At 34.4% G+C, this 22,406-nt stretch overlaps 1 protein-coding gene across 9 annotated transcripts in view; it reads left to right on the top strand.

Annotated features, from left to right (window-relative positions):
- The first annotated feature begins 356 nt into the window (after nt 1-356).
- Nucleotides 357-22,406, top strand: part of LOC122045530 (DNA topoisomerase 2-binding protein 1-like) — a 30,631-nt gene continuing 8,581 nt past the window's right edge. For 8 of the 9 annotated variants that reach the window (XR_006130007.1, XR_006130008.1, XM_042605786.1 and 5 more), the window contains exons 1-4: nt 357-631; nt 713-755; nt 5,572-5,693; nt 19,837-19,944. Coding sequence is in view for 7 of the 9 variants with exons in the window: in XM_042605786.1 (XP_042461720.1) it covers nt 443-631; nt 713-755; nt 5,572-5,693; nt 19,837-19,944 (462 nt within the window). In the remaining 2 variants the exon portion in view is untranslated. Of the gene's footprint in view, nt 632-712; nt 756-1,557; nt 1,704-5,571; nt 5,694-19,836; nt 19,945-22,406 lie in introns of all 9 variants that reach the window. The other variant, XM_042605789.1, reaches the window with a different exon arrangement.

The following is a 22,406-nucleotide window of genomic DNA, read 5'->3' as shown; positions in this document are numbered from 1 at the left end:
AAATGAGACAAGCTATCGATGGAAGGGTAAAATGAAAATAATAAAACATAGGTGCATCCTATAAGAATTCAGAAATCCCAAGATGCCCTTTACTATTATGGCAAAGGTGATTTGTTCCCCTTTAGTACCTCGTTCTCTAGATTAATATCGAAAAATAAATTATAAATATTTATCAGTCATCAGTACAATGATCAAACTCTTACGATGACCTTCACGAAATTACCGTAGAAATTTTGTTCCATGAATAAGAAAATGAGCTGTTAATAGTAAATGATTTTTTTTTTATCACGAGTTTCTCTGTCTCATTCATTCTTTCATTTATAAAGAGGCATAAGCAGTTCGAGTTTAACGGGTTAAACCACTGACCCGATTGCCTTCCCGCTCAGGCGCACCTTGCTAAAATGAAAAGAGGGCACACAAGAGGTGAGAGGCGGCCGTAGAGATGGCGACGGCGAGGAGAGGGACGACCTTTGCTGGGGCGAACGTCTTCCTTTCTCGAAGCCTCGTCCCCCCGGATGTGTTCGATGCCCTGCACGACGCCCTCAAGCTCAACGGCGCTACCGTCTTCCTCTGCAGCGACCCCTCCCGCACCGCCGCCAACGACTACCACGTCATAGCCTCCTCTAACCATGTCAGTCTTCGCCCCTTCTACCCTTCGTCTTCTGTTTATGCTACTCCCAATGTGTATTAATCCTTTCCCTCTTGATTGCAGGAGAAGTTTGAGAATCTCCGCGCCAAGGGTTGCAATCTGCTCGGTACCTCCCTCTCTAACAATTTTTTGCTTCAGTTAGTCGTTTTATTTCGTGCCCTGGTTTGTGTTTTTGGATGTTTAATCCCCCTAAGATCGCCAAGAAAGTAAGGAATGACTCCTCCTGCAATCGGAAAATTCCCCCCTAAAATTGTAGAATTTAACTCATTTGTTTTCCTACTGATAAAGTGCCTTGTTTTGTGAATTGATGGTCAATTACTTTGAATTAGTACTCAGAAATTGTCATATCTTTAATACTGTGTTCACAGAAACAATATGATAAAGAAAGGAGAAGAGGTAAAAGTTGAAAAAGTAATGAGTTTCTCTTATTACGTAGAAGTAAGTAAAGAGGGATAGAAATTTATTTACATTAGATTTCTTTATTTAAGTGATGCTGTTTCTTTCTTTTTGGATCCGTCCAAGCTAACAAGATGACTAAAATAGAGTGAACGTATGCTAACATAATTCATTTGTTTTTTTTCCCCTTAAACTATATCCTCTCGGTCTTACCTCCTCCCCTCCAAGTAAACACTATTGTATATGAAGATTTTACATTAGAGGCATGACTAGAAAACAATGACCGGCAACCTGTTGCATTTTTTTTTTTGATCAATCCGATTTATCTTGGGTGGACCAAGATTAAACTGAGTGCCTAAAGAAGGTTAAAATGAGCAAGTATAGACGGTTGAATTGTTTTCTCCTTTTTTCTCTTTATGTAGTTGATTAAACTTGCTAGCTAAAGTGTGGTAAGATAATACTGTCATGAATCACATGGTTTATTCTTGTTGTTCTATGATGCTTTTATACAGAATTGGCTGTTGAGTGGCGACATCTTTAGATACAACAGTTATGTTCAAGATCCAGAATGGCTGAAATTTGGGGAACATGTTTCACCTTTTGGTTTCTACATATATAAACTTGTTTCTCAGGCTAATGGGGCTATTCAAATTTCAAAGTAATATACCATGTTGCCTTTTAGTATTAACTAATATTTTTTTAATCTTATTCTTGATTTTCCTTTTGGGCATAGAAAACAATGAAGATTCAGCGGAACATGCAGACTAAAAAAAAATTGATTTGTTCTAGTACATTGCTAAAGACAATACCAATTAGTGAATACTTGGCACATGAATATATTTATACTTCTTTTTATATCCAGAAATGTGAAATTCAAACCAAGAATTTGAGAGAACCTATGTAGCATGAATACGGGTACGGGTATCGTATCGGACACGACACAGATACGGCGATACGAAATTTTTTGAAAATATAAGACACGATACGGCTAGGATACGACGATTATATATATATAAAATAGAAAATCATATTACATCAATCATAATATCCATTACAAACAAAAAGTAAACATAACAAAATATAAAACACCAAATCCATCTTAAACAAGTAAAAAAAATCAAACATTCATATCTGTCTCATCACCAACACCGCCTTCGTCAGTAAATAAGACTGACTCCAACTTAGGTTCATCAAGAAATAAATTGACAATTTCAAGGATAGCAGCACCCTCCATGTCCATGGAATCAAATCCATTTGCTCCAACATCCCACATCTTACCTTCTCCTTCACTATAATGTGAACTCCTCCTAGATAAAAGACGAAGATTATAGTGAACATCTACCAAATCTTTCGTTCTTTGTGGTGTTATCTTGTTCCTCTTCAATGAGTGTATGAAACTGTAGGTGCTCCAATTTCTCTCACAAGAAGAAGAAGAAGATGGTTGTCCAAGTAGTTTTAAAGCTAAATTTTGAAGAGTTGGTGCAGAAGCACCATGGATAAACTCACCACTTAGTTGGAGACATCAAACCCTGATCACACATTGCATCATTATCAGAAAAATCATCAATGGCCTTTGAAAAAGAGGCAAACTCCTCATTGACACTTCTTCGTTCGGATGAATTGGAGTAATATCTTTCAATGCACTTTTTCCTTTCCCTTGAAACTTCGATGACCCTATGAGGAGGAAGACGATTGGGAGATTCTTGGAGCCACTCATGGCTATAATACCTATATAAAAAGATTGATAGTTTATTAGTTTAACATCATTCGTAAACTAATATTTCTAATTTGCTAAAACTTAGAAAGTAAAATTTTTTAGAGCTTTACCTTGGATTCAAAGAATGCGCCAAACAATGTAGAGGTGTATTGCTTTTATTCCATTGCTTCACCAGAATATTATGAACAACCTCATAAAACTTTGAATCTTCACTATGAGCCCCCTTTGAGATAGAAACTCTCAATTTATTTATCATTTCATCCCACCACTCAGAGACTAAATGAACACAAGGTTGATCCGTGTCTGCTTTCCTTAGCATCTCATAAATTGGACTTGTGAAAGCAAGTATATAATCAATCTTTTCCCAAAATTGATCATCCAATATCTTGTACTTCACTACTCTGGCCTTCACTACATCATCCTCATTGTACACATCCCATCTTTCACTAATCACCATGTTTTCAAGACATTTCTTGATTTGTCTGAACCTTTTAAGCATAATGATCGTGGAAGCAAATCGAGTATCCGCAAGTGATAGCATCTTCAAGTTTGAGTTATCGTTGAACATCGATAATCTCATATTGTGATTCAGGATAAAATTCTTGATCATTGAAGCATCATTTGCTACTTCTGCTATCCACTTGTACTCATCAAAGACTTCTTTGTTTTGTAGAGAGTCAGTCGGTGCACAAATATTCTTCAAAGCAAGATTCAATGTGTGCACAACACAAGGAGTCCAAAATATGTGTGGATACTTTGCCTCAACGAGTAACCCAGCAGCTTTGCAAACAGGTGCATTGTCAGTGACCACTTGGACAACATTCTAATGTTCCACTTCATTTATAGCATTAATGAGCAACTTAGAGATGAAAATTTTATCCTTGTGCTCGCCTTCACAATTTATCGCCTTCCAAAACATAGGACCACTTTCACACACGGCTATGATATTAATTAGCGGTCTTTTTTGCACATCCGACTACCCATCACTACAAATACTAATCCCCTTTTGTTTCCAAGCAGTTTTTTTTTTTTGGCTCCAACAACTTTTCAATATGAGCTTTTTCTTTTTGAAGAAGTGAAGTTCTCAATAAATTGTATCCAGGTGGAAGATAACCTGAAATTGTTCGTTGAGTAGCCAAACTGAAAGCACGAACATAATGAGGATTCCTAGCAATATTGAAAGATAATCCCCCGGTGTAAAAGAGCCTCGCAATTTCCGAGTGGAGCTCATCTCTAGCATTCAAGTTAAAAGCTTTTTCAAGAGGGCCAAGTTGTCTTTTCCTCTTCTTTGTCAAAGTTGGATCATCATTTTGCATAGGACCACTAAATGATGATTTTGAAGCCATGTTTGATGATGCAGATGACGAAGGCAACGAAACTTCTTTCGGTTTAGAATTCTTCTTTCTCAATTCTTCATCATCCATAAGTTGTTGCATACGCTTCATTTGATCCATTGTAACAGCCGCACAACCAGCAATTCCAGCCCCTTTTTGTTTTAACAAGTGTGCTTTCACCCTCGAATATGATCCTTTGTACGCTTTAGTATATATATTGCATGACCAAGTGACATTTCCTCCTCCTGCCTTTTCCACCTTGGTTACAAATTTCCACAAAGGAGAATAATCATCAATATCCTCCTGTCCACTCTCATTTTGAAAACTTTTCATGGCAAATAAGCTGAAAATAACATAAACATATTGATCAATAGACTTTCCAACATTCTACTCACTACTGTACAATATTTTTTTTTTGGTGTAACAAATTAAAAAAGTGTTGTTCCATTGACCATTGCACTGTCTGCACACTGCACAGGAAGCCCAAACCAAAATGTGCAGTGTTATAACTGCTATGAGAAAGGTCTCGTGGATGTGCAGTTCTTTTTTTTTTTCAAAAGAAAGAAAAACGAAAATGCAAAAACAAATTCAGAACAGTGATTTCAGAAGAAAAAACAGAAAGGTAAACTTGCCAGAAACTAGAGGGCAGCGGCGAGTAGTGGTGAGGCGAGCAGAACAACAAGCAAGTTTACCTTTCTGTTTTTTCTTCTGAAATCACTGTTCTGAATTTGTTTTTGCATTTTCGTTTTTCTTTCTTTTGAAAAAAAAGAACTACAAAAACAGAAAAGTAAACTTGCCAGAAACTAGAGGGCGGCGGCGAGTAGTGGTGAGGCGAGCAGAACAACAGGCGAGGGGAGCAGAGCAGCGGTGAGAGCAGAGCAGTGGCGAGGTTTGCAGTGGCGAGAGCAGGGAGGAAATAATCGGGAGCAACAAAAGACCGAAGACAGGAATTTAGGGTTTTGTTATGCCAAATTCATTTTAATTTATTTATTAATCAATCTTTAGAAATTTATTATTTTTCAATTTAAGCCTTGTAACTTTTAATTTTCTACATTTGAGCCCAAACATATCCAGAAATGTGTCCCATTCGTGTCTTAGCCTTATCCTAACCGTATCCGACTAGTCAAACTTTTAAAAAGTCAATGACACGGATTTTGCCGTATCCGACACGTGTATTTGCGTGTCGTGTCCGTGTCGTGTTTGTGTCCGACACTTGGAGAAAAAAAAACTACAAGTGTGCGTGCTACACAGGAGAGAACCACTAAGGAAATACCACATGTAAAGGCATAGTTACTCCACAATTTAGACAGAAATGGGGTAATTCCTAACCACTTTTCTTTTCCTTTAAATGTTTAAATAACCATTATTATCCTAGTAAGTCCCAAATAATTTTAGTGGTTAGGAAATTTTTATTCATCTCCATTGAGACTGATAATACAATTCTGACCCTGCTATCATTCTGATGGTTTTGGCAGGACCACAATGCATTCTATCCTGTGCCAAAGAATATAGGAATTTGCCCAAACAAGGTTACACCTGTTGCCTTTCCATGGATGGGGTCAAAATTCTTGCTTCTGGATTTGACAAGGATGAAAAGGTATCTTTGGTTTGCATCTTCCCTTCATACTTTCTTCTCCTTTGTGATTTGGAATATACTAACAACTTGGATGTGGTTTTGAAGGATCTCAGTTCCTTCTAAAACATGTTCTTTTCACATTTCTTTTCCATGATGAATTGATTATTGAGTTACTATTTTAAGTTTGTGTGTGTCCTTATTTTTCTCTCTTGGGATAGATGAGCTAAGTAGGATTTCTTAATTATTATCATGCCTTAAATAATTGATGTTTTTTTCCTTCTAAAAACATGAATGAGAAAATTTGTAAATCTGCAATTCTACACATGTAAACGAGAAGACATGATTAATATTGCTTGAAAGGACATTCAACTCAGTGCCACATTCCTGATCTGATATGAGCAGGGGTCCCTCAGTGGCATGTCAATTCACTACATCTTTTACTATGTCAATTCCAAGACACTGCAAAAGCACATAAGTTCTCTAAACATTAGATAGAAGCCACAAACTTACAAGGTCAACAAATCAATGTAAAAAGAAGAAATCCATTGGTGTAAATTTCATATGATATCCAAACAACAATAAGAAAACATAAATGATGACTTTTCAGAAAACCATATTCCCATAAATTTCCATGGGAATAGCTTGAGAAATTTGTAAAATCTTCCTCATCAGGTCTGGAATGCCTAATTATGAAAAATTTCAAGTGACTAATTTACAAAATTCTGACTGTACAGATGGTGCAAAAATCCAGAAAAAATAACTTCAAATATACAATAAATAAATCCTTTATTATAACAAGAAAATCACCAAAATCCTGGATTAGAATATTAAGTCACACCATGTGTTGAACTGACGAACATTAGAAGAAAATATGTTACAATAATAAACCTCTATGATAAGATATAATGATTTTTGTCTTACACTTTGATGGACCAAACTTTCTAGGCAAAACATTATTAATAGGGAAAATAACAATTAATCTAGACATCACCATGATAAAATGAGAAATTTTTATATACAAATTACAAAACCATGATGGAAATGAAATAATAAAATATTACGGGCACTATCTCAAAAAATGTAAATAAATAAAATATGAATTAATTGATTAAGTTTTACTAGTGATATGTTTCAGCTCAATGGAGAGAGAAGATTCCTCTAGCCGATCTTAGATATTTGGGCAAACGTGACTTGAAGACAATGGTGAGGATGACTAACTCATCAAAATTGCATCAGCAAATAAAGGGTGACTCCTATACTCACAGATATTGTACCAATGTGAGCATTAGGAAGATGTGCTAACGAGGAATTGTGACAATTTGATGAGTAAATATATGCATTATTAGATATGCATCAATATCTACACCTACCACCAAATGTACAACCATATCAATGCAAATACCAACCCATCTACCACTTGAATATGATTACAGTATAATCCACCTCTATTTTATATTTTCCAAGCCACCAATACATTATATAGTACCTAGACAATTGCCTGACGAGTAAACAAAATAACATTCAACAAAGAATAACACTTCCACCATACAATTTATAGAATGCACATTAACCTGAAACTATACTCAACAAACTTTCTAAGTTACAATGATTAAGCGTTCAAATATATACAACTAGGTACCTAAAGTTTAGAACTAGTTCCCTAAAGTTTAGAACTAGTTCATTTACTAACCCAAATATGCCCTTGGACCTTAGGTAGAACCATACACCCTTCCATTAAGTCCAAGATTCACAATCAAGTCCTCTATCTGTTTAAATAGTGTAGGATCGAGAAAGCACTAGGGGTGGTGAATAGTGTGTTTCACTACTCCCGTTCTTCAAAAACTCATTTAAAAGATAGCAACAGAAATAAAGCAAGCACACAAAAATAACTTTGTTTTTTCTTGGTTCACAATCGAGTGACTGCCAAGGCCCGCGATCGTTGATCGCTTACGATGAACAATTCACTATTAGTCTCTTTCTCACAATGAGAAAGAGACTCGTCTTTACAAAAGCCTTACCGTCCTTACCGTCCCCTTCAGAATCGAGTTCAAAAGACATAAGTAAAACACAACTTTTACCGACAATTTAAAATCAAAGTAAAGCGCTGTTGTTGAGTGGCGTTTCGGCATTGTAACAACGTTTCTGAGAGTGGATCACTTGAAGAATGGGTAGATAATGATGATTCGAAGTTGCTGTTCGGGGTCTTTTATAAGTACTCTAGGCGCTTGGATTTGCTTAGGGTGCCCCAGCAAGGCCTATCCGATCAAGCCTTTAGTGACTGCTCATCTCCAGGTGCCTGGATCCTTTCCTAGTGCTAGGATCCCTTCTGGGGGCTTGAACGATTGTTGTGGCATAATCTGGACGAAGCTTTAGCCGACCTTTTCCGCATCGACATTATCCCTTCTCGGGTGTCTAGATCCCTCCTGGGTGCCTGGAAGCTGACATGCAACACCCAACTAGGGCGCACCACCTTATCTGGATGCGGGGCTTGGTTTCAAACTGTCCGAGTGCCTGGATCCACCAAGGGCCTCCGGACCTCCGGTTGCATGAATCTCTTCCGGGCGCTTGGAGTCCACTGATTCCATCAACTTTTAAGTTTCAATCCCTGCATCACAATATTAGCACAATAATATGAAAAGTAGTAAGTTTGGACCGTTCCTATTATCCCGATCTCGACTTAGGATTTCCAGTGAAACCCTTTAGTTAGATCGACACCTACTATTCCTTTAACGAGAATGCGTCCTTACCCTCTCCACTCAGGAGAATTTACTTGACTTGCCAAACATTCGGTCATGTCTTTGGACTTCTTGCTCAGCATCTCATTGACCCATCAACCTACCATTGACCCGTCTAGACTTTTTGCTTGGTGTCCTCAATTTGTCAAGTCTTTTACTTAGTATCTGGTCCAGCAGCTGATCTATTAGGGCTTTTCTTTGCCTATTATTTAGTCAACTTGACCTACTAGGTCTTCCTTTGTTGAGCTACTTGCACACTTATTCAAGCTTGTTGGATCGCAACATAGCTTAACATTGAACCTTTGCCCATATCAAAATTAGGTTCAATTATTTGGTGCTCCTTGCACAAACAATCTCCCACTTTTTTATTATGATAATCTTGGTTCAAAGTTAAGTAAACATAACAATTTATGAGATTTTTTTTAAAATAATCTTTAATTGTGCTACCCTTTAGTCTCTCCCCCTAAAGTTAAGAATTTTTGAAAATTAAGATTTTAAAAAGAACTTACGGTTTATAAAACAAGTATAAAAACAAGAGAGAGGTTAAAACAGGGATTTTAATAAAAATAGGGGTTTAACACTTAACTTTTAATCTGCCTATCTTCTTTGCCTTTGACATCTATAAAAAAAAACAATTTTGAAGAAGAAGAAAAGGTAAAACAAGTTAAAAAGTGTCCTTGAATTTTATTTTTTTAATTTGAAAGACCAAGATTCAAGAAAAAAAACCTTTAAAAACTTAACAAGAATTTTTGAAATTGAAATTTTGATTTTTTTTAAATTGGAAAATTTCTTTTGAAAAATTTGAGGAAGAATAAAGTTTGGAAAAAAACATGGAGTTTTGAAAACGATTAAACAAAAAGTTTCCAAGAAATTTTAAAAAAAACCTCTAAAGAAGGGGGAAAAATTGAAAAAGAAAAGAGGATTTTTTTTGCTTTTTTTTTTTTTTAATTTGAGAAAAATAAGTATTGAAAACCAATTTTTTTTATTTTAATTTTGATAGGAATTTGAAACTTGAAAAATATTAAATGTTTAACAAAACAAGCTAATAAATCCTAGAGTCCAAGCATGATTTTTTAAAATATAATAAATCATCTATTAAATTGTTCTTATTAACTAGCCTAACTTGTGTTACTAGTTGTCTATCAGAAGATAGTAGTTTTCACTATGTTAGTCAAATGTTAGTTTTTAGCTAATAGTTGACTATGAAGGATCATTTGAATTTGTATTTTTAGTCTAGATTTATGATGGTGTACTATATAAGCATATGAAACTTAGGCTTGACCCTAAGCATCCCACACCATTCTAAGTGGCTTAGTACACAAACAAGGTATCCTAATATGCTTGTGAGATGCTAACTATCTAAATCTATAAGTTCATGTTTTCTATGGTAAGACTCGGTTAACAAGTTTTGGAAAACACTAATTTTGAAAAACATAAGTTTTGAAAAATAATCTAGATTTAAAAAAATAAAAAAAACATAAATAAGACTAACAATTTATAAAGATCCTATTATATTGAACATATTCCTAGTTGTCTTCTGAGTGTTCTAAACTCAGCTTCAGGTAAGAGTTTAGTGAAGATGTCAATTAGGTTTGAGTTAAACTCAATATAATTAAGTACAATGTCACCCCTAGCCAGGGACGGATCCAGAAAAAGCAGATGGACTGGGCTATATATATAAAAGGGTTGGGATAAATAAAAAAATTATAAAAAATTAATATGTAATAATTTTATTAGTAAAAATATAATAAATTATAATAAATAATAAAAAAGTATTGTCATTCATATTTAATTAATTTTAGACTTCTTGAATTTTCAAGATCTTATTTAATTATTAAACATATTTAAAATTTTAAATACCAGACCTAGGTCGTTGACATAAGGAATTGGAGAAAAATAAATAAATAAATACTTTATAAAGATATCCTCTCTCTAGACATTAAAGTTATAATGTTGCAGTGAGTATGAAGCGATGCCACTTAGAAAAGTAGTGTCTCCATATCTGGTTGTCTTAATTGTATTCTATGAAAAAGGACTTCGTAAGCTTCCACCCTTACCTTCCGGCAGCTCCGACAAGCCGAGATCTGACAACTCCCACGGGCCACAGGGACCAGCAGATGGACTGAACTGAGCTTTTCTCCTGCGCTAAAGTGGCGGAGGGCGCGACCAAGTTCGCCTTCGGCAGCATTGCTAAAAAGGTCGATAAGTCTTCCACCGCCGGAGCGACCTCTAACTTGCTCGGTGCCGTGTCTCACTAGAAGATCGAGGAAAATAGTTACAGATGACGTGTTTGAAACAATGGCGAAGGGTGAAGAAACAGAAGCTGCTGTCATCTTGAAGACGAAGGAAGCGGGTGCGAAATCAGAGGAAACTGAAGCTCAGAAGAGGCGGCTTGGAAGTATAGATGGTTCTCAAATAGGGCTGGGCTACAACCCAGTACAGCTCGTACATAAATCCGTCTCTGCCCCTAGCAACATGGTCCCTAACAAAATAGTATTTTACCTAGCGATTGAAATTTTGTTATGTGCCGGGCGGGATGGATGGTTTTTACCCTTCCGCTTGGGGAGCGAAATCAGCATTACAAGCGTGGCAGTTTTGAGCTGTCACGTGTCCCGGAGGCGTCTCCGAATGCTTCTACCATCGCTAGACTCTTCTGGCTTCCTTCTGGCGTCGTTGGAGGCGCTAGAAGCGTCCTTTTGGCGCCGTGGGGCGACGTGGGCGCCCCGAGCGCCACGGGTACGCGTTTGGGGTTCCTGTGCAAAATTAATATTGAGTTTTAAATAATTTAAACAATTCCTAAGTGATAATTTGAAGAGGCTTTCGTAACCCTTAATTTAATTATTACAATAAAATATAAAAATATATTTAAAATTTTAAAAATAATAATAAATTTTATTAATTATATTCTGAAATTGTTTTTACTTTTTAAATTTTATTTAAAAGTTTCAAAAAATTCTATTTTTTTAAAATCAAATTTATATTTTGATATTTTTAAAAATTATTTTGTACTTTTTTTTACTATTTTAATGTTTAATTGATATTCTAATATTTTTTTACTATTTTAAATATATATTATTTAAATTAATAATTAATTAAATGAATAAATAGTTAATTTATATAATTATTATATATAAAATAGTATATTTGTCTTAATTTATTTAATTATGATTATTTAATTTAGACGTTAAAGAACTATAGAGTTGACCTAAATAAAATGTTATAAGAACTAATGATTCCATCTTATTCACACCCCTTATTAGGAAGGTAATATATTATGATTTATTAATTTTAATTCGAGCTATTGATAAATCATTTTCTTTAAGGAAAATTATATTTAATTTTTTTAATAATATTAAGTTGTTCAATAATGGAGAACTTATATAAAATCAATATAAAACTTATTTTTAAATTATACACAATAAATATATTTTTCTAATAATTACTATATATAAATAAAAAAATACTGAAATTGTATCAGCACGACATCATACGATACCGAAATCATATCGTTCCGATCTTGGACCGAAATTTTGCCACGGTCGAGATTTTAAACTTTGGTTTTGCCTATGTATGTTTGGTTATTGAGTGATGTATTGGATTTTTTATTAAATTAATTGAACTTATATTATCAATTAATACTTAGTGTTTTTTATTCTAATTGTAAATCTGCCTTGTAATGTATTCAAGATTATATTACAGTATTGATTACTTTATTTGGTACAGTTTTAAAGTTGTAATGTAATGTAATTTGGATTTCAAAAGGTAACAAAGTTTTGTAATTTAGATTACAAGACCAACACCATGTAATCCGATTACATTACGAGGTCACCGTTTAATTAAAATTTAAATGCCAAATATACCCCTAGTTTAATTTTGGTATCTATTGGTCACCAATGTCACTTCCGCCGCAGGCCACCGTCGGCACTCGTGCCCTCGATTTGGGCAGCGCCACCATCGGCCTTCACCCGGCCCTAGCAACCCTCTTCTATCGCCATTGGTCGTCGCCTTTGGCAGAGGTCGTAGGATTTTTTGTCATTTTATAATAATACGAATTACATTCCTTATAAAAAAAATATTAGACACCAAATAAAAGAATGTAATCATCCTTGTAATCAAAGATTACATACATTACATTACCAAACGTAGTAATGAAATCAAGATTACATTACATTACATTACAAATTCGATTACATTACAAGCTATATTACATTACGCCTAACCAAACGCAGCCTTAGTGTATGCATCATCTACAGTAGTTGGGTTACACATTCCCCCATTATTATATTCTTTGCTTTTGATAACGCAACACAATATTATTTTTTACTACACTAGTTGACTAGACTTTGACCAAAAGTTGGCAACTGTCACTTGTACTTTTTCTGTCTAGTCTGCAACTTGTATAGTCTGGATCAGAGTATTCTACTATGTCAAAACTAATGGTTCTAAGGTACTAAATTTTTACATTTAATGTGGCTTTAATATATCTAAGTATTTTTTTTTACTATAGTTAAGTGTGATTATTTTGCACATGTTTGATACCTAACACACTTACTAACTGTAAATAGAATATTTGGTCAGCTTGCAGTTAAGTATAGTTACCTATTGCACTTCTAAAATATTTTAAGTCAACTAATTTTCCTTCTAGATTATTATCAATTTTTACATTTGTTGCCATTGGTGCATTAATTTTTTTAGAATTTTTCATTCTAAATTTTTTAACTAGTTCCTTAGCATATTTATTTTGAAAAACATAGTTGCCATCTTCGGTTTGTTCTATTTGTAAGCCTAAAAGGAAATTTAATTCTCCAACTAGACTCATTTCAAATTCACTTTCAAGTAATGAATTCGTTTAAGAATTTTGAGTTAGTTGAACTAAAGATTATGTCATCTACATAGATTTGAACAATAAAAATATCTGTTTCTAAGTTTTAACAGATAGGGTTGAGTCAATTTGTCTTTGGTTAAACCCTTTAGATATTAAGTAGGTTGACAATTTTTCATACCAAGCCCTAGGCAAACCAATTTGTCCATATAGGGCCTTTTTCAATCTAAAGACATAGTTTGGGTAGTCTAGATTCTCAAATCTGGATGGCTGACTCACGTATACTTCTTCCCTAATGAATCCATTAAGAAACGTGGATTTTATATTCATTTGATATAATTTAAATCCCTTATATGTTGCGAAGGTAGCAACATCCTAATGGATTCAAGTCTAACTATAGGTGCATAAGTTTCGTCATAGTAAGTCCTTCGACTTGACTAAATTCCTTAGCTACTAATCGAGCTTTATTCACATTTCACCTTTATCATCTAATTTATTCCTAAAACCCATTTGATGCCAATGATTGACTTATCTTTTAGCATAGGTATTAAGTCCCACACATGATTTCTTTCAAATTGGGCAGTTCTTCTTGTATTGCTATAATCCAATTAGGGTCAGATAAGGCTTCTTCTATGATTTTGGGTTTAATTTTTAATATTAAGGCTATTTGACTTAAGTTTCGATATGAGGATCGAGTTCAAACTCCTAGACTTGGGTTACAAAAAATTTGGTCAAGGTGGTTAGTTCTTAATCTAGGTGTTCTTATATTTGGATCAACACATTCGTCTAGATTCATCATCTCCTAGATTGTTAATTTTTTGTGCATTGGTTGAATTAATTTGATTAGATTGAATAGAGTTATTTTCTTCATCAAATATAATGTTGGTTGTTTCTTCAATTTTTAAAGTATTTTTGTTATAAACTCTATATGCTCTACTAGTTGTAGAGTAACCTAGAAATATACCATTTGTTGATTTAGATGTAAATTTTTCTAAGTAATCTTTAGTATTCAGTATACCCCACATAGTGGGAAAAGACTTGGTTATTGTTGTTGTAATCTTTAGTATTCAGTATGTGTACTTTGCATGCAAATACTCTTAGGTGATTTAAGTTGGGTATTTTGTTATAATAGATTTCATAAGGGATTTTATTATAAAGTTTATTAATTAGAACTTATTACTTCAGTCCAAAAATTGATTCGATAGGTTGTATTCATTTAATATGGTTCCATTAGCTTCTTGTAATGTTTTATTTTTTTCTTTCTACTATTTCATTTTGCTGAGGAGTTCTAGGCATAAAAATTCATGGTGGTAATCGTTACTTAGGCAAAATTCTATAAACCTATGATTTTTAAATTTTCCTCCGTGATCACTTCTTATTCTTTTAATTTTTATATCCTTTTCATTTTCTATTAACTTACATAGATTAATAAATTTCCAAATGTTTCATCTTTAGTTTTAAAATTTTTACCCAAATAAATCTTGAATAATCATCAATTATTACTAAGCATTATTAGTTTTCGCTTAATGACTTAGCCCGTGAAAATCAAATAAATCTATGTATAGGAGTTCAAGTGTTGTGTTGGTTCGGTTTAGGTTAGTTAACTTATGATTTGATTTAGTCTGTTTTCCTTGTTGACAAGCAGATTATATTTTTTAAGTTTTTTAATTTTGGTAAAAACTATGCCATTTTGTCTCATTTTTGAAATGAATCTTAAGTGAGCGTGACCCAGTTTCCCATGCCACAACTTAGTTTCCTCTTGCTGTGTCAGTAGATACTTAAGTAGGGAGCTTGGTAAATTAATTGTGTAGATGTTATTTCTCCTAATTCTCTTAAAATGTTATTTTTGGCTTTCAATATTTTTAATTAGGCATTCGAAATTTGAAAAGGTTACTGAGTAACCAGAGTCACACAATTGACTAATGCTACGCAAGTTAAACTTAACTTTATCAACTATCATAACTTTACGAATAATGAAATTGGAACTTAATTCAATATTACCTGTTATGCTAAGTTTTCGATTGTTTCTGAATGTTATTGATCTTAGATTTTTGAGTTTCAATTTACTAAATTTTAGCCTGGTCATGTATCTGAAGCACCCACTATTCAACATCCATTGGTCCAAATCTTTGTCTCTACATATAAAATATTTGATTTGGATCCAACTTAGAATTGACATTTGAAAAGAGGGTTATTTTCCATCTTACTCATTCTATATTATCAAACATGTTAATGCTATGAGTTCTTTGTGAGATGATTTTGAATTAATTTGATTTGGATTTAGATTAATTTTAAGTTTATTAAGTTTGAGTTTAAATTAATTTTAGATTAAAATTTTAGGTTAAATTGATTTCCATATTTAAATAATTAAATTAATTAATTTTAGGTTAATTAAGTTTTAAGTTACTATAATAAATTAACTTTGTTTAATTAAGTATATTACGAATTTACTAAGTTAGAATTATTAACTTCAATTAGTAAGTCTTAAACTTATTGAATTTTAAATTGATTAAGTTGGAATCAATTAATTCTGATTAATTATTTTTTAATTAAATTAATTTGAATAATAATACCAAGTTGGTTTTAAATTAATTTAGGATTAAATAATTGGATTAAATTGTTTTTTGGCTTAATTAAATGAATTAGATTAATTAAATTAATTTTTAGTTAATTGATTAGATTAATTTAATTAATAAAGTTAATTTCTAATTAAGCCCTAGATTCATCTCACCAATTTCTAGATTTTCAATCAATGTAGTCTTATGGATGTTGTGAGATGTTTTTCCTTTTATCTTTATTAGTTTAGTTTGAATTTTAAGATTGGTTGATTTTGTGTTAGATTCAAGTTTAGCTGTTAGTTAAGTGCACATTTCAAAAATTAGCTTTTGGTGAGACACAAAGACCTTTTTGAGTATTGAAGCAATGACCACTTTCTTAGACAACCTTTTTAAGAAATTACACACTAAACCTACTTCTTGAAAAACTGTGGTTTAACTAGTTTAGGATGTGACGAGGTAGTTTCAGTTAGTTTCACTTAGCTAAGTAAACCAAATAGGGTATTCCTTATCCCACTTGACTACTTGGACCAAATTTCCCTAACGTATTATCATCTCGCCCACTCTAGTACTATGTGACAAGTGTCAAGCAAGCGTAAGTCCTTATCTAACCATTCTAAATTAAGCAAGAAATAAATTAGGCATGTAACATTAAAGCAGTAAATCAAACAATCATGCATTAGTAGGAAAAATTATTTTTCTATTAGCTCCCCCCTGAACCACCTTGATATGGTTTATCTAGGTAGTGAATTTGATTCTTGGGGATCCAATATTAATTTGGTCCAGCTTGATTAATCAAGCTTCACTTAGGGACCTTTGGATTTGGTTTCTAGTAGATCAATTCATTAAAAACATGTATGATCTATATTGAGTCTTGGCTTTGAATCCAAGTCCTAACTTGTTGTATATGACTTGTTGAGTTCCAAGCATCATGTCAAGATACTTGGACCTCAATGTGAACTGTTCCAACTAGCCTTTTAGTTCCTTAGCTTGACTTTTTAAGAGAGAATTCTCTTTCTCAAGCTGTTGGACTTGAGTTGAGGTTCTCTTTTGAACATGATAGGAACTTGAGTTAGTTTTCTCCTTAAAGGACTCGACTTCCTTAATGAATGTCCTAACCCAAACATTAGACTTAGCCAGTTTTCTAGTTAAACAGGAAATCATATCATACAACTTATCAATTAACGTAGAACTTATAGTATGGTTTGACCTTTTGAACCAGATACGAATCCGTGGCTTGACTCAGACTCGACTGCGAATTCGGTCTTGGACTCGGGTCCGGATTCAGTCTAGGCCAGTTGATCTCTTGCTGGTAATGCTAGGAAGCTCGTTTGAATTCGTTCTTCTTCGTTTGTTTCCTCTGAAGATAACTCGTCCCAAGTTGCTTTGAGGACTTTCTTCTTTTGTTGCTTCTTGTTTTCTTTAGTGTTTGGGCATTTGGCCTGGAAGGATTGCACCTGTAGTAGATCACCTTGGACTTGAGTTTTGTGGTTCGGTTGGACTCAGACTTCTTATCTTTAGTTAGATCACCTTTTTGATTTCCCGATTTGTGAAGCCCTTCTTCTTCTTGAAAAGTTTTCAGACCAAGTTGATTAATTCAGAGGTGGTTTCGTCATCTTTCCAATTCATCTTTAGATTCTGGTTTGATTCTAGACTTGAGCTTTGACTCCTTGTTCTTGATTTTTCTTGCAAACAAAGCAACTCTTTTCTCGACCGAGCATGATTAGTCTGTTCATGAAGCTCAAATTCAGAAAATAATTTATCTAACCTAATGCTTGAAAGATCATTAGAAACCTTGTAGGCATCTACCACAGATGCCTATAAGGCATTCCGAGGAAAGGTTTTGAGTGCATATCGTATTATGTCGCGGTTCTCCACTTGCTGTTCGATTGCATGAAGTCCATTGAGGAGGTTCTGGGTGCGGGCGTGAAGTTGACTTGTCGACTCACCTTCTTGTATTTTAATGTTGCACAGTGGATTCAAAATTAAATCACGCTTACTTTGTGCGTCGGAGATCCCTTTATGTAGCTAACTAGCTTGCCCCAAAGGTCCTTTGCGCTGATGAATGGTTCGACTCGGTTGAGTTCTTCCTTAGTCTAGCTGCATTGTAGAGTTTGAGTTGCTTTAGCGTTGGCCACAAATTTTTTTATTGGTTGGTCCCATTTGTCGTCGGGTTGCGGGACTCCTCTGTCGGTGGGGATAGTAAATTTAGTTTGAATCACTATCCACATCTCCACCTGAGTTTTGAGGTGGTACTCCATCCGACTCTTCTAGTAGCCAAAGTCCTCGTAGGAGAAAAGAGTTAGTCGAGCTGTGTTGTAGCCTTCTTGATGGGCCATCAAAACAGATCTTGCATTCAAAAATAAATGAGGAAAACTATATCAAGATTTGGTCTTGAATTAGTAGTATGGAGGTAAAGAAATAAGAAAAATGAAAAAACAAGAAAAAAAAATTTACTTGAATGGTGGTTGCACCAATTCAGAGTGCCCCACTCTGATACCAGTTGTATGATCGAGAAAGTGCGGCATTTCGCTAACTCTCGTTCTTCAAAAACTCATTTAAAAGATAGTAGCAGAAATAACTCAAACACATAAAACAACTTTGTTTTTTATTGGGTTCATAGCCCAATGACTGCTAGTTCAAGGCTCGCGATTGGTGATCGCTTACGATGGAATTCACTATTAGTCTCTCTATCACAACGAGAAAGAGACTCGTCTTTATAAAAGTCAAGGAACGGTAACATGTTTACCGTCCCCTTTCAAAATCAAGTACGAAAGACAATAAGAAAACACAATTTTTACTGACAATTAAGAATCAAAGGAAAGCGCGGTTATCAAAGCAATGTTTTGGTGAGTGGAGCACTTGGAAGAAGGGGTAGACAATGATGATTTGAGCATGTTGTTCGAAGGTCTTTTATAAGATACTCCAGGCGCTTGGATCTGCTTAGGGCGTCTCAGCCTATCCGATCTGAAGCCTTCGGTGACTTAGTCATCTCTGAGCGCCTAGATCCCTTCCGAGTGCTTGAACGGCTATCGTGGCATTATCTGGAAGAAGCTTTGACCAACATTTTCCACATTGACTTTATCCCTTCACTGGCGTCGAGATCCCTCTCGGGCACCTAGAAGTTTATGTGTGCTGCCCAACTAGGGCGTGCCACCTCATCTGACGTGTGGGTTTCGAATTGTTCGAGGACCTGGATCTACTTGGGGCGCTCGGACCTCCGGTCTCCTAGATCCCTTCCGTGCGCCCAGAGTCCATTGATTCTGACAGCTTTTAAGTTTCAATCCTTGCATCACAATGTCAACACAATAATATGAAAAGTAGTAAATTTGGACAGTTCTTACTATCTCAATCTCGACTTAGGATTTCCCGTGAAATCCTTAAGTCCGATTGATGTCTACGTGTTTAGCATCTGATTTTCTGACCCCAGGACTTGATTCAACGTTTGATCGCTGATCCATCGACCAGTCCATTGACTTGTCTAGACTTTCCGCCTGGTGTTCTCAATTTGCCAAGTCTTCCACCTAGTATCCGGTTTAGCTGACCTATTAGGGCTTTTCTTTGCTTAGTATCTAGTCAACTTGATTTATTAGGTCTTCCTTTGTTGAGCTAGTACACTTATTCAAGTTTGTTAGATCATAACATAGCTTAACTTTAAATCTTTGCCAATGTTAAAATTAGGTTCAATTATCTGGTGTTCCATACATCAATAAATAGCCTCTGACTTCACTGCACATTTGTGCAATGAAATTGATAAATGATATAAAAATAGGAAAATCTTGGATGCAACATTCCATGTCTCATGTGGCCCTTGATTGGACTGGTATATATACATTGGATTGTGCTGACCTTGTGTGCTGAACTTCAGAATTTCTCTCACTAAAACTATACCAGGTTATAATGCTTACAATCTAGCTGAACGGCATATGCTCTCTCTCTCCTTTTTTTTTAGATTAAATATTACTGTGGATTTGCTATTTATATTCCAAGTTTCTAAGAGTATTTGTTATCCACCATCAAGTTGCATTATATCTTACTATTTGTTTCATCAGATTCAGATTGAGCAGCTAGTTACTGCTATGGGAGGGGTATTGCATACAAAGGCATCTCAGGATGTCAATTTTGTCATAGTAAAGAATGTATTGGCTGCTAAGTACAAAGTATGCTCTAAAATCACATTTACTTCTTTAATAATTTTATTTGATATGTGAAAATAAGTTTTTTTGTTCAGGTTTTGCCACTGCTCTTTTCTTTTCTTTCCCTTTTCTTTATTTTATGCTCATTCGCACTGCCATAAAATTTGTTAGTTGTTTGCATTATGTTATTTAATTGTTTATTCAGTAGCCATTTAATAGTGTTTTTTATGCTGTAATCAATTTTCCAGTGTCATTTTCTCCATGTTGCTCCGCTAGCATGGTTTGGATTATAAGCATGACCATGTGTATGCTGTGTTCTTCCCTCATAACTGTCTGTTTTTTTTTTTTAAAACTTAGAAGGAGAGTCATTTAGTAAAGGAATATTTTGCCACTCTCCCAGGTTAGTGGCATGAATCAACTATATATTATTCGGTCGCCATGGATCCCCAATTTTTAAGCTGTGAACATGAAGAACTTCAAGTGGTACAATTCCTGTCCCACCTAGATAACTCACACAATGCTTTACTCTATCAGTACATATATATGCCACACTAACATCTTTGTTAAGCTTTGGATTGAGTGTTTTGCACTACTATTGCATCCTTATCTATCGTCTACTAGTCTCCATCTGAAGTAGTAGCTCTTGCTGCTACACAAGGTCATGGAGGTGGAGATCATGATGCGGACGTAGTTCATATCCATCTTATGTTCACTATGGTTACCCTGACTAGCATTCAAGATACAATTGGGATAAGTTTGGATGATCAATTATTGCATAGGTTGCTACACAAGTTAACATAATCTTTTGACTCTGTACTAGACATTGTTCGAAAACTACTTCTGTTCATCTTTGTTCATTATAACTACATCCATTTCTACTATTGTTTTTATGATAAAATATAGTCGTGGCAATTGGGTTGGGTTGCTTGCGACCTGATTTGCCTATGTTGTGTCTGATGTAACTTGATAAGTTTTGAGCCATGTGGGGCTTGGTTGGGGCAGCACGTCTCAGTGGTAGGCTGTGTCGAGCCTAGCTTCGAGCTTTGTCTAGCCTAACTCAGATACTAAAAAATAAGAAAAAATTTTGAAAAAAGAAAAAAAATATCTGAAAAATAAAAAACATGATATATATATTTATTTGATAAAAATAATTCTATGATTTTTTATTTTCTAATTTTTTATTTTAAAATTTTAAATTATTAGTATTATTATTATTGAAAAATAAATAAGGGCCTATGGATCAGGCATCACTCAACTAGGCCAGTGCCTATGATGGGCGGCTGACTCTAAAGTCATGATTCGTGCTTAGCATGACTGTGATAGATTGGGCGTTGCATGACACACCATAAAAATGGGCCAATTGGGCCTAGGCTGTGCTCGGCCTTGTCGGTCCTTATCTTGTCAATGAATGTTTACTAAGGTATTAAAAAACATATGCAAGCCCCAAATTACTACACAATGCATATGTAGGGGTATTTGTAGGTGCACATGTTGTGCCTCTTTCTTTTTTGAAAATTATAATAATATTAATGATGTACAATATCTTGTGTGAAAAAATTCTATATATCATGTAATTTCTTGAATTAATCAACTAGCAATCAATATTTGACAATATTTGGAAAAGTTATTAGCGTGGTTCCTAAAATAGCCCCCTTTACTTTTATGTATTACTTCATTACCATTTATTTCTACATCCCTAAGCTTGGTATGTTTACATTTAAGTCATATTTATTTGCGAGTAGGTTTATTGCTAAACATTCTCCCTCAAGTTGGTTCAGTGATATTGTAAAACCCAACTTGCTACAAATGTATCAAAGTCTAGAACCTTAAAGCTTTATTAAACAAACTTGCTAATTGCTCCTTGGAACTTATAAATGAGGTGATGTTTTAGTGATAACTATTCTCTATATGCTTACCAAGACATTGGCTTTAAAGAAATGTGGACAATCATGTAACTAGCTTAATCAACTTTATAGGAACATTTTCTAATTCAATTATTAATTGTTGGAGCCTGATAAACTTAAATGCAGCTAGAGTGATAGCTTGATATTCTTTCTTTCCTCCTGACTTAGTAACAACTATTTCCTGCTTGCTCTTTCAAGGTATCGTTTTGCCTTAAATGAACATAGTAGGTTGATGTAGATAGTTTGGATAGGATATCCATAGGGGCAGACACAAAGGCAGGCCGGGGTTAGCCCTCTCCCTCTCCCTATAAAGCTTTCATTACCAATATGCATTAATTAAAATTTATTATTTTCCTGCTGATAGTATTTGCATCCCTTGATTAATATCATAAAGGATAATTAATTCATTCCTAACTCATAAATGTTGTGTTTGTGGTGAGTGTGCCTAATCTGCATCAATATATCCCGTAATTCGAATAGGACCTTGGTTACTTTTGCTGAGGCAATTTTTATATATCACAGAATCTTTAGAGTTGTGTCTAATGACCCTAACAGGCCTCAAGAAATTGACTGATCACACTT

This window comes from Zingiber officinale, chromosome 2B, assembly GCF_018446385.1.
Source record: "Zingiber officinale cultivar Zhangliang chromosome 2B, Zo_v1.1, whole genome shotgun sequence".
Taxonomy (NCBI): Eukaryota; Viridiplantae; Streptophyta; class Magnoliopsida; order Zingiberales; family Zingiberaceae; genus Zingiber; species Zingiber officinale.
Note: the sequence above shows the minus strand (reverse complement) of the source record. Positions and strands in the feature narration are given on the sequence as shown.